Source organism: Bos taurus, chromosome 4 (genome assembly GCF_002263795.3).
Source record: "Bos taurus isolate L1 Dominette 01449 registration number 42190680 breed Hereford chromosome 4, ARS-UCD2.0, whole genome shotgun sequence".
Taxonomy (NCBI): domain Eukaryota; kingdom Metazoa; phylum Chordata; class Mammalia; order Artiodactyla; family Bovidae; genus Bos; species Bos taurus.
Window position 1 is genome coordinate 82,401,371 of NC_037331.1, and position 13,969 is coordinate 82,415,339.

Here is a 13,969-nt window from a genome sequence, read left to right on the forward strand (position 1 = left end):
ATTTGTAGTTATTTTTTTTCATGTGTTGTGTTTTAGAGCAAGCTCACTCTTCTGTGGTTAGATAATATTTTGACCATAGGCATTAATATATTTCCAGGTGGCGCCAGTGACAAAGAACCCACCTGCCAATGCAGGAGATGTAAGGAACACGGGTTTGATCCCTGGGTCAGGAGGATACCCTGGAGAAGGAGATGGCAACCCACTCCAGTATTCTTGCGTGGAGAATCCCATGGACGGAGGAGCCTGGTGGGCTACTGTCCGTGGGGTTGCAAAGAGTCAGACACAGCTGAAGCGACTTAGCTTATCAATTCATTAATTGATACCAGTTAATTTCTTCCAAGCAACTTCTGAGAGAATTGTTGAGTCTTGTTGCTTGCATTTATACTTGGTTTCTAATAGAGTTTGCACTCAATAATTGCACAATATATTTTAAGAGAATTCATATATGTCTGCCTCTCTGGAAATAAAGTTTACTGGTTTTTCTGGTTAACTCTTAAGTTTTTGTGAGAATTCCATAGTACTGAAAACCATCTTAGTGTGCAAATATTTTACAAAATTTAAAATGTTTCTTCTTAATAACGACTTTTGAGGGAGTTTCTCGGTTATTTGATTGATCATAACCTGTGGGTACATGTTTAGAAAAAATAATATGTAACTATGTCAATATCTGGCCTGCCTGCTGTGGTGAGTTTAACAGTTCTAACTAGGCAGTCTATCTCCTTGAACACACAATAGAGTAGCTCTGATCCAAAAGCTCAGAGTAGAGATCTGTATAAACTCAAGTTAGTTGGCTTAAGGGAAATACATGGAAAATGGTACCTGTAATTGCTAGCTAGCTTTCTAATTTTACTTTGTTGAAAGGCAAAAGATATTTGATTTGGTTTTCAGATCATAGGTGCTCTTGGGATTGCTGACAAGGATAGCTGGAAATTGGGCCATGAATCTTGGATAAAACTGTGGAAGCTGAGATGTCCTCTTTGATGTCTCTCTTCCTTCTCTGTACCACCCCCTACTGCCATTAGCCCAGAAATGTGATTTCAAATGCACTCCAGTCTCCTGTCTATCTTGTATCTTTTGCATGAAGATTTGCAAAAGAAATCTTTTAAAATAAAGAAATCGGTTTATGAAACCAATGCTAGTTTCTTAATGAGAGCTCCTATAACTACAAAGAGCTCAAAGCAAAGAAGCAAAAAATATATGTTCCTGAGATCCTGCTGCTTTTACCTTTGAAAAACTCTCATCTTCCAACTGAATCGGAACCTGAACTTGTCAGAATAGAGCACTATTTCTTAGTAAACCAAGAATGCCTGGAGTGTTGAGCAGCCTAATGTGGTCTTTGATCATAAGTGGATTCAGACATTATTAGTTATCTGTTCATCAAGTTGCTGATTATGACTCCATTAGATCTCATCTCCTTGATAATCTAATTATCTTCTCAGCTTCAAAAATGATCACAAAATGTACTCACATTACTTTTAAGATTGAGTTAACCTGTCTGAACTCTGAGAAATTGAGCCAGTTTTAATTCTGATGTGTTACTTAACCTTTTCAGGAGAAAAAATAATATCAGTAAAGGCCAAAAATAATAATGTAACTCTGGGAACTTCTATAGGTTCATGATCACAGACGAACAGATAGGACTTACTGTTGTGAAATCACAATTTTTGAAGTTATATCTCTTCAGATCCAAGTTGTATACATCTGTTTGTGCTGTTGACCTTCCACCTGGACTCCTTTTTAATCATCAACTCACCATTTCTTAGTTAAAGAGGATAGTTAATAAAAAATGTTCTGTCTTGTGGGTGCTGCTTGCTTTTTTTCTATTTTTAAGACAAAAGCTACCTCTAAATAGAAATCAGTATTACATTTACCATATTTTAACAAGTCAATTCAACAAAACATTGCTTGTTTAATAGGTATTACATACTCGTTGCCTTAAGATGTTTAGCTAGATCTGTATAATCTTGCAAATAAAATGCACTGGATTTGGTTTTGCAAGTACACTCAGGGACACAGTGGTATATATTCCCTGAACAAAGGTGTCATGTACCTGGGATTACAGTATGGGGCATGGTGCCCCTGAATTTATAGACACTGTTGCCATGAGTTTAGTTAATTCATTCTATGAATTGTATATACAATCTGGTAAAATTAATGTCTCATGTTTGTCTTCTTGCTTTCAGGCAAAAGTAAATGGGTCAAAAGTGAGCTAACAAAAGTTTACCTCTGTATTGGCTCCTGAAGTCCTAGACATAAGTATATATATCTTTTTTTTAGTGCTTTGGAATTTAATGTACCTAAACAATAAAAGACATGACATTAATCTTCAAGTGTTATTCATCGTAGCTTAATGCAGTCCTGTTTTTAAGCCCAGTGCCCAGAGACAGTTTGCTGTAGTTGTAGGACTTAGAGACACTATCTTTGTGTGTCAATCTGTGGTAGCTTTCTTTATCAGGAACCTGACTCAACTTGTAGGAAATCTGTCTGTAACACTTCTTTGCGCTTACCAAAATGCAGTAGGAAACTTTGACATGGTGGCCTTTACAGCTGGTCCTTTGACACTACATAGATTAACTCATGAAAGTTTAAGAACAGCTGAGTCTGGGACCTGTCCGAGGTGCTGAAGAGAGACTTACGTGAGAACTATCCAAGAGCCCAGCTTGTCTGGGTCTGGACACCCTTCTCTGCTCTCTCCTCCCCTGAAGACATATAAACAAATAATTAAGAGACTGGTGTTTCTGAGGACCAATCTGATGTAAAACAACTTGGAAACACATTTAATTAGGTATGGAATGTAATTTCTTTGTATTGGGTAACAGAGATATCTGAAACCTTCCATGGTGGTGTCCCTGCTGCATTCTTTCTCCAGCTATTTAATTAGATTTTATACTCCAGTCTAATCCTTAGAGGCAGATTACCATGAGAGGTGCTCAGAGGACCAGGGGAAGAAAGCAACAGCTTCAAGAAACCACTGAGCAAGACAAAAAAGGGATTTTTAAACTTTTTTTAAATGAGGCAATGATTCTCCGACCTTTGTAAGCTTTTAAAACCATGAATACTTTTGCTTGCCTATTAATTCTTGGTAGCTTCATGATGAAACCCAAAATGACCCTGGGTTGTTTTCCAGGACAGCCAGGAAACAGAGGACTGGGGAGACAGCTTTCTTCTCCCGAGCCCTTTGAGGGTGTGACACCCAAGGGAGGGAGTGGGTGGAAGTAGCTTTAATGAGGAGGGAGAAACAAGTCACTCCCTCAGGCTGTGTGGGAAGAAAGTGAGGCCTGGGGGACCTTCTGGGCTTGAGAGGCAGCTGCTCCTGACACTGATAAATGATTCATTTGAAAAAATGAAGAACCTCTGAGTAACACCAAGGCCATGTTATTATGCTGTATGCCAGGTGGGTGGTGAATCCTTCTAGGATCATTTCCAAATAGGAGTATTAGTAGGCAATGCAGACAACTTAATTATAATAAGATTCACTTGCCCATAAACCTGAGGATAGTGTGACCAAGAGTTAGAATAATAATTTTATCTTGTCCTGTTGATAACAATATTAAGAAAAAGCAGGAAAAATTCTCAAGGTTGTGGAATTTTGAATCTCTTTTCGGTATACATAAACACGCACAGTACATAATTCAAGGGTGAATTACTGAAATGGAAATTTTCAGAGGAATGTGGAATGAACTTTAGATTCAGTGAAATCTGAGCAGTGCTATAAGAACTTATTTCTCATTTAAACCTTACTTGTGATTCAGATAGAATAATGATGCATAAATTTTATTATGCAATAGGTTTTGTGCAAAAGAACTACTCTGTGACATATTGTAGGTGAAAAATTTCTCTCCAGAGACTTACTTTTTCGACTCAGGCAGAACTTTATATGAAATTCAGTATGGTTATTACCAAATGCTTTATGAACCTTAATATTCATGAGGAAAATTAGGAATGTTAATAATTGGAAAAGAATAAAGTTATTTAAATTAGCTTCCAGTTTATCTAGTTAAATTGAACTCATCTAGTTAAGCCATTATTATATAGTTTGACTTTCTTCCACTCACAGTATTTAACATTTCTCCTGGGATTCTTAATTTATTTAAAAAAATTTTTATTGACCCCGTTGGGCTAGATGAATTCAGTGTATAGATTAGAACCTGAATATTTCATAGTCTTTCTAGTGCTCAAAGAAAAGGCAGAGACTTAATTGTGGACTTAGTTTGACATGCTTTATTCCTTAAATATTTGGGAAAAGAATGTCCTTCCACACTGTTCTTTTATTGTTTCCAGGTACTCTAGGCAGTCGTGGGAACTCAGAACCATCATTTACTCTGGTTGGCTTTGTATTACTTCCTGCAGGGAGAGCATCCTTCTAGGTGAGACATGAGGCCTGCCTTAGCTAAGTACTTCTTGCATTCTTCTAGGGCAGGAGCAGAACAGCAGTAGAGCAGAACCCTAAAGCAGATGTCTGAAGACAGGAGACATCTGTGAAGTTCTGTTTCATCTCTACGCAGTTTTTCATTCTAAATCATAGCAAGGTGGCTTAGTGATGGCAAAATAATGATTTATCCATTAGCTTCATTCAACCTCAATAAACAGATGTTCCACAGAGATGTTTTAGGTGTGGCTATAAGTGCCCTAGACAAACCATTAAGTACCCCCAAACTCTACACTTATTTATTTTGAAAAATGTGGCCTTAGGGGAGTCATACCTTCCTAATTGCCCCTTTTAGGATGTAGGCTTTAGATCAGCCTGGTTCTAGATCTACCTGAGTAAATCACATGTCTGAGTTCACATATTATTTTCTCTAAATGATCTGCCATCTGTTGGGACAGATGATTCTGGCCTTGCTGTCCTCTCTCAGTACTATGCAGCCTCTATCAATTACATGACTGCCTCTCAAACTCCATTTGCTAAACCATGCACTTTGTCCATCATCTTTTCAGTTTGAGTTCCTTTCTGAAGTGTTTCTGTAAATACCTTTAATGCTTTTCTGCTCAGTAATTCCACTGGCTTTTTGTTGTTGTTGTTATTGCTAGATTTCAACCTCCTCTGCCTTTCTGCATTTCTGCTCTTGACGTTGAACCATCGTATCAGGCTCTTTATGGTAGGTCATGCCATGGTGGCAATACCTCATTGGCTTTTAAGAGCAGGTTGGTTTCTCACTTGTGAAAACATACACGGACATGTTCTTCATCTTCCCTTCACTCTGAGACCCAGGCTGGAGAAGCAAACCCAGTCTGGAACATCATGGGGCTCATACTAGAGGGGAAAAGGCATGATAAGAGTATGCGATGGCTCTTATATCTTCTGCTCAGAAGTAGCACATGGCACTTCCACTCACATTTCATTAACCAAGTCAAGTCCCACAGCCAAGCTTGTTGTTGATGGGGCAGGAACTATAATCCTCCCCCAGGCAGATCTGGTAGGGAGGTGCAGTGTAGATGTGACAATAATAAAATCCCCCCCCAAAATATCTTTTCAGTATTTTACATACTTAGAATCTTACACAGTACCTGTCACAAAATCGATAATCAACTGGAAAAGACTTCCTTCTTTTTTCCTCAGATTCTCTTTATGTTCATGTTGGGGACCTTGGCTTGACTCTACCTGTTTCTTCTGTGGATCCTTCTTATCTTCTACCTTTACCCAAGTGTTTATCATTCACATTCTTCTTCATTCTCCTTATCATCTGTCTACAGTTTTGCACTATACTTTGATGTTTTGGAAAGCCACTATTGTTGTTGAGTTTCTCAGTCATGTCTGACTCTTTGTGACCCCATGGGCTGCCAGGCTTCCCTGTCCTTCACCAACTCCCGGAGCTTGCTCAAATTCATGTCCATTGAGTGGGTGATGCCATCCAACCGTCTAGCTTGTGGCAGTTTGCTCTCACACTGTATTTCTGAATGGCTCAGAAAAACAAAGGAAGCCTAGAGTTTTCATATTCAGCCATACTGAGCCACAAGAAAGGGAGTCAGCTGTTTAGAACTCTGATGATTTCTGTGTTGCCATTCTGAATAGCACCATTTGTGTTGAAGTTTATATGTGCTAACAAATGACTTAACATTAAACTTTCATCTAGTAATACCTGGATTTACAGAGTTGCAAAAATAGCTTGAGATTAAGGCAGGTAAAGAAAACCTCACCAGAGTTTTACATAGACTTTAGAGAAATAATGTCACTATACCTGCATTATAATATCTAGGAAAATATTCTCTTCCAGAATTTATTTTGGAGTCCAGCATGGTCTTAAACACTTTTTTTCAGAGTTTATTTGTATTAATCACTATCTGTTTTTAAATGCACTGGGCATTTTATCTTTCCTTTATATTCCCAAATACTCTGGATGACTAAGTTAATATAATCTGCTTTGAGATGCAATTTTTCCTATAGATATTTTAGTTCCTCTACGAGATTGTAATTTACTGAAGGAATTAGTTTTTTTCCTGTTCATCCCCTTCCTTTTTTGTTCAGTTCAGTTCAGTTGTTCAGTCCTATCTGATTCTGTGACCCCATGAACTGCAGCACTGGAGGCTTCCCTGTCCATCACCAACTCCTGGAGCTTGTTCAGACTCATATCCATAGAGTTGGTGATGCCATCCAACCATCTCATCCTCTGTCAGCCCCTTCTCCACCTGCCTTTAATCCTTCCCAGCATTAGGGTCTTTTCTAAAGAGTTGGTTCTTCAGATCAGGTGGCCAAAGTAGTGGAGCCTCAGCTTCAGCATCAGTCCTTCCAATGAATATTCAGGACTGATTTCCTTTAGGATGGACTGGTTGGAACTCCTTGCAGTCCAAGGGGCTCTCAAGAGTCTTCTCCAACACCACAGTTCGAATGCATCAATTCTTTGGCGCTCAGTTTCTTTATGGTCTAACTCTCACAGCCATACATGACCACTGGAAAAACCATAGCCTTGACTAGATGGACCTTTGTTGGCAAAGTAATGTCTCTGCTTTTGAATATGCTGTCTAGGTTGGTCATAGCTTTTCTCCCAAGGAGCAAGTGTCTTTTAATTTCATGGCTGCAGTCACCATCTGCAGAGCCCAAGAAAATAGTCTCTTACTGTTCCCACTGTTTCCCCATCAATTTGCCATGAAATGATGGGACCAGATGCTATGATCTTAGTTTTTGAATGTTGAGTTTCAAGCAAGATTTTTCACTTTTCTTTTACTTTCATCAAGAGACTCTAGTTCCTCCTCACTTTCTGCCATAAGGGTGATGTCATCTTCATATCTGAGGTTATTTCTCCCAGCAATCTTGATTCCAGCTTGTGCTTCATCCAGCCTGGCATTGTGCACGTAAGTTAAATAAGCAGGGTGACAATATGCAGCCTTAATGTACTCCTTTCCTGATTTAGAACCAGTCTGTTGTTCCATGTCCAGTTCTAACTGTGGTTTCTTGACCTGCCTACAGATTTCTCAGGAGGCAGGTCAGGTGGTCTGGTATTCTCATCTCTCGAAGAATTTTCCACAGTTTGTTGTGATCCACACAGTCAAAGGCTTTGGATTAGTCAATAAAGCAGAAGTAGATGCTTTTCTGGAACTCTCTTGCTTTTTTGATGATCCAACGGATGTTAGCAATTTGATCTCTGGTTCCTCTGCCTTTTTTTAATCCAACTTGAACATTTGGAAGTTCTCGGTTCACGTTCTGTTGAAGCTTTGCTTGGAGAATTTTGAGCATTACTTTGCTAGCGTGTGAGATGAGTGCAATTGTATGGTAGTTTGAGCATTCTTTGGCATTGCCTTTCTTTGGGATTGTGATGAAACTGACCCTTTCCAGTCCTGTGGCCACTGCTGAGTGTTCCAAATTTGCTGGCATATTGAGTGCAGCACTTTCACAGCATCATCTTTTAGAATTTGAAATAGCTCAACTGGAATTCCATCACCTCCACTAGCTTTGTTTGTAGTGATGCTTCCTAAGGCCCACTTGACTTCACATTCCAGGATGTCTGGCTCTAGGTGAGTGATCACACCATCATGGTTATCTGGTTCGTGAAGATCTTTTGGTTTAGTTCTTCTGTGTATTCTTGCCATCTCTATCTTAATATCTTCTGCTTCTGTTAGGTCTATACTGTTTCTGTCCTTTATTGTGCCCATCTTTGCATGAAATGTTCTCTTGGTATCTCTAATTTTCTTGAAGAGATCTCTAGTCTTTCCAATTCTATTGTTTGCCTCTATTTCTTTGCATTGATCACTGAGGAAGGCTTTCTTATCTCTCCTTGCTATTCTTTGGAACTCTGCATTCAGATAGGTATATCTTTCCTTTTCTCCTTTGCCTTTAGCTTCTCTTCTCTCAGCTATTCATAAGGCCTCCTCAAACAACCATTTTGCATTTTTGCATTTCTTTCTACTGGAGATGTCTTGATCACTGCCACCTGTACAATGTCATGAGCCTCCATCCATAGTTCATCAGGCACTCTGTATATCAGATCTAATCCCTTGACTCTATTTCTCACTTCCACTGTATAATCAAAAGGGATTTGTTTTAGGTCATACCTTAATGGTTTTGTGATTTTCCCTACTTTCTTCAATTTAAGTCTGAATTTTGTAATAAGGAGTTCATGATCTGAGCCATAGTCAGTCCTGGTCTTGTTTTTGCTGACTATGTAGAGCTTCTTCTTCAGCTGCAAAGAATATAATCAATCTGATTTTGTTATTGACCATTTGGTGATATCCATGTGTAGAGTTGTCTCTTGGGTTGTTGGAAGAGGGTGTTTAGTATGACCAGTCCGTTCTCTTGGCAAAATCCTATTAGCCTTTACCCTGCTTCATTTTGTACTCCATAGCCAAACTTGCCTGTTACTCCAGGTATCTCTTGACTTCCTACTTTTCCATTCTAGTCCTCTATGATGAAAAGGACATCGTTTTTGTGTGTTAGTTCTAGAAGGTCTTGTACTGCTGCTGCTGCTGCTAAGTTGCTTCAGTCGTGTCTGACTCTGTGTGACCCCATAGATAGCAGCCCCCAGGCTCCCCATCCCTGGGATTCTCCAGGCAAGAACACTGGAGTGGGTTGCCATTTCCTTCTCCAGTGCATGAAAAGAAAAGTGAAAGTGAAGTCGCTCAGTCATGTCTGACTCTTAGTGACCCCATGGACTGCAGCCCACCAGGCTCCTCTGTCCATGGGATTTTCCAGGCGAGAGTATTGAAGTGGGTTGCCATTGCCTTCTCCTAGAAAGTCTTATAGGTCTTGATAGAGTCATTCAGCTTCAACTTCTTTGGCATTAATGGTTGAGGCATAGACTTGGATTACTGTGATACTGAATGGTTTGCTTTGGAAATGAATAGAGATCATTCTGTCATTTTTGAGATTGTACCCAAGTACTGCATTTCAGACTGTTTTGTTGACTATGAGGGCTACTTCATTTCTTTTAAAGGATTCCTTTTTGGTAAATTCTAACAAATGCTTGTTGAAATGAATATGACCATTATAGTTACTATATTAGTGGCTGTATTATTAACTGTCAAGTTAGAGTTGTAAAATAGTTGTGATCATATTAATTTTCAAGGTGGAGTCATTCTATATGCTAGTTCTGTGTACTTCTATTCAATGACTGTGCAGTTAAAATACATTTTTTTGATGTGTTTCCTTGCAGTGTCATAGACAACACCGTTGGTGCCCAGCTATATGCCTTCGGTACCTACCTTTTCTGACCCCACTAGATTGACTTGCAGTTGCCAACAGCAGAACTCTTTGATTGAGGTCTTACTATGGTTCCTAGAGACCTGTCTGCCCCTGTGTGGATATAATAGGGAATTCATGTTCCCCAGAAGCAGGGTTCAGGCTTCCTTGCTAGCTCAGCTGGTAAAGAATCTGCCTGCAATGCAGGAGACCCTGGTTCAATTACTGGGTCAGCAAGATCTGCTGGAGAAGGGATAGGCTCCCCACTGCAGTATTCTGGCCTGGAGAATTTCATAGACTATTCCATGGGGTCACAAGAGTCAGACATGACTGAGCAACTTTCACTTTCATTTTAAGAAGCAGCCATTAGCCAATGTCCAACAGGAGATGATATTAAATGTCCCAACTCTCTTGTCCCTTGGTGAGGATGTCTGTAGGGTGTTTTAGTCTGTCTCCTAGAGTTCCCCAGTTGAATTAAGGCAGGGCTCCCCACTGTGGAAACTTACTTGTTAGTGCACCTTGAGTTACCTCTCTTTCCCTCCCTGCCTCACTTCCCCACACGACCATTAACATTTCCTTGGGTAACTCCATACCAAAATCTAATCGTAGTCTCAGAGTCTGTGAGTTTATAAATGCATTCCTGGTGGATTCATTTTGATATTTGGCAAAACTAATACAATTATGTAAAGTTTAAAAATAAAATAAAATTTAAAAAAATAAATATAAAAAAAATAAAAAAATAAAAAATAAAATCTAAGAAAAAATGTTAAATGTGAAAAAAACAAAACAAAACAAAACAAGTATTCCTAGGCCAAAATTTACACTCTAACAATTTCTCTATTTTGGTGATGTCCAGTAGGAATATACGGAGAAGGCAATGGCACCCCACTGCAGTACTCTTGCCTGGAAAATCCCATGGACGGCAGAGCCTGGTAGGCTGCAGTCCATGGGGTCGCTAAGAGTCGGACATGACTGAGTGACTTCACTTTCACTTTTTACTTTCATACATTGGAGAAGGAAATGGCAACCCACTCCAGTATTCTTGCCTGGAGAATCCCAGGGATGGGGGAGCCTGATGGGCTGCTGTCTGTGGGGTCGCACAGAGTTGGACACGACTGAAGCGACTTAGCAGCAGCAGCAGCAGCAGTAGGAATATAACATACACCACATTCATAATTTAAAATTTTCTAGTGGCCATATTTTAAAAAGTAAAAAGAGGCTGTACACTTGAAACTAACACAGTATTATAAACCAACTCGGGTTTGATCCCTGGGTTGAGAAGATCCCCTGGAGAAGAGTGTGGCAACCCACTTCTATATTCTTGCCTGGATAATTCCTCAGACAGAGAAGGCTGGTGGGCTATACAGTCCATGGATTGCAAAGAGTTGGACATGACTGAACAACTGAGCATGCATGATACTTCAATTTAAGAAAAACTGAAAAGAGTTACAGTGAATCTTAATAATATAGTTTAATGCATTATATCCAAAATATTGAATCAATATACAGTCTATCTAGAATATATTAATGATATATGTGTGTATATGTGTGTGTGTGTGTGTGTGTGTGTGTGTATGTTTTTGGTACTAAATCTCTGTAACCCGGTGAGTATTTTACACTTCCAGTACATCTTCATTCAGGCTAGCTACATTGTAAACACTTGACAACCTTGGCCTAGTAGCTACCATATTAAACAGTGAACAGTGGTGGTTTCCTACCATTGTAACCTATGTGTCAAAATTGAGAGACTTACTAGCTCTTGAATGTATAGAAGGCTGTATGGTGGGTCAGTTTCTATTCTTAGCAAAGTCTTACTTGCCTTCTCCTTTCCCTCTTAAGCTGAATAAAATCTCTGTAAATATCTAGAGTGATGGATACCTTGTTTAGTCTGAATTCACATATTTATTTTCTTTCAAGAATGAGCTTCTGGTAAAAATAACTCTAAGCTTATGGCTTTGTGCATGTTTGCATGCAAAATATAAACAAGATGCTGAGCATCTCTGTGTTTGTGTGTTTTCAGGCAGAGGGTACCAGACTTCAGCGAGAACTCCGAGGATACTTAGCAGCTATCAAAGGTAATGTGTCTGGGTTGTTTACTGCATGTTACCAAGCACGGGTTGTTCTTGAAATTCAAGAGTGACAGGATCGAGTGTTAATTAGAAAGCCATTTGGCTTTCTGGCAGGATGGGTACTTGAGCACAGGTGTTCCATTCTACCCAGTCCCCAGTTCCCATTGAAATGATAATCAGGGTATATAAGGAAAAAAATATGTGGGCCCTTATGCTGTAAACTAGGAATAAGTGCCTCCCATGTGCCAGAGCTTTCTAGGAAGAGTTAGAGTGAGCTGCAGACCTTGTTTAAGAAAAGCTGCAGCTGGTTTCATCCCAAGGGAGAGTATGTCCCAAGAGTTTGAGGCTCTTAGACTTGCACATAAGCCCTCTAGCAGGAGCAGGCAAGGGATGACAGCAGCACTGACATGAAACATGGCCCCGAATTGCCTATGACTTGTCAGGACCAGCTGCACCTGAAGCCCTGCCACTGTAGGGGAAAGAGAGGCTCTGCTGTTGTTTCTAGTCTCTTGATATTCAAGGCGAGGAAATAAGGCTAGTGGTGGAGAGTGGAGAGAGCAATCAGGTTGGGTACTCCATCTCTGCCTCCGGAGACACCCAGTCCCCTGCACTGAGTCAGATTCAAGTGCACCCACGGTGGATGATAAGGCAGATTTTGAGATTAGTGGGGAGAGAATGGATCATCTGACAATGAGTCTTGGGTAAACTGGCCAAACACTCAGAAAAAAAGTGAGATTCCCAACCTCATTCTCTAGTCTCTCCTTCTTATTTCCAAATATAGTGAAAATTTAAATATGTAGACAAAGAAATGCGCTCAAGTGCCAGAATAAAATACAGTAGACTTAATCTCCAGTCTCCGGTGACAAGGTCTTTACAAGGCTCCCCGAGAAGGCAGAAATTGGAAAGGGCAAGTTTGAGAGATTTGACCTCATTAATGTACACAATGCTTAAAAAATTATTTTGACAGCATATTTTAATGCAAGTGAGCCAGGAGATAAAGAGCTCAGTAAGTAATCTAAATGAAGATTAGTGGATCAAAAGAAAAACTGAGTAGAACATATGGAGAGAAAATTAATCAAAGAAGATCTGTGGGTGGGTAATAAATGTGAAAAATGCTTGTCCTGAGTATTCAAAGAATATAATATGAAATCAAAGGGAGAAGATGTTATTTTTCTTGTAAGTGTTCAAAGACATAAAAAGTTAAAAAAAAAAAAAAGACCCCAAACAGAGCTGTAATACCTAGCATTGGCAGAGCCGTGGGAAATGGACTCCTTTTGTACACTTCTGGTAAGACTGCTTTCTTGAAGAGGGATTTGGCAAAGGCTTTCATATGTGATTTTTTATTTTGTGTGTGTGTGTGTGTGGAGGGGGGGCGTGCCTTTTGACACACTAGTTTCATTTCCAAGAATTTATTCTTAACAGTTTCCATGTGGATGTATGAAATTGATTACAAAGTTATGGCTACATAATGAAGCTCTTAATAAAAATTAGTCATAAAAGTCAAAATCAGTGAAAGTAATTTTTAAACTAAGATGTATTTACGCTTTTATTATTTTATAAACCAGCCATATAATTTCAATTCACCTGACAACTCTATGAGGCAGGTACTTATTTTATCTTCATTTTATCGTTAAAAGCCAGGCATAGAAGGGTTAAATAGTTTGTCTAGGGTCATGGGCTTATTAAACAGCAGGGGTGCAATGCATGGTCTGGTCTCTGTGTTTCCTGAGACCTTGCTATTGCCTTGGACTGCCGTTGAACTATATAGCCATCAGTATTGCATTGTTTCATAATTTGAGTTCATCTGTACAATGGAGTAATGACAACTTACCTCTGTTGCTTTTTAATGAGAGACCTGGGTTCAATCCCTGGGTCAGGAAGATCTTCTGGAGAAGGAAATGGCAACCCACTCCAGTATTCTTGCTTGGAAAATCTCATGGATGGAGGAGCATGGTAGACTACAGTCCGTGGGCTCGCAAAAAGTCGGACATGACTGAGCGACTTCACTTTACTACATGCTAGGCTGTGTACTAACCCACTCCAGTACTCTTGCCTGGCAAATGTCATGGACGGAGGAGCCTGGTGGGCTGCAGTCCATGGGGTTGCTAGGAGTTGGACACGACTGAGCGACTTCACTTTCACTTTCACTTTCATGCATTGGAGAAGGAAATGGGAACCTACTCCAGTGTTCTTATCTGGAGAATCCCAGGGATGGGGGAGCCTGGTGGGCTGCCATCTGTGGGGTCACTCAGAGTCGGACATGACTGAAGCGACTTAGCAGCGGCAGCAG

General features: G+C 39.9%; 1 protein-coding gene across 2 annotated transcripts in view; it reads left to right on the top strand.

Moving 5' to 3' along the window:
- AMPH (amphiphysin) overlaps nt 1-13,969 on the top strand; it is a 212,848-nt gene that overhangs the window by 105,556 nt on the left and 93,323 nt on the right. The window contains exon 3 of one of the 2 annotated variants that reach the window (XM_059885736.1): nt 11,635-11,685. In XM_059885736.1, coding sequence (XP_059741719.1) covers nt 11,635-11,685 — 51 coding nt within the window. 2 annotated transcript variants of the gene reach the window in all.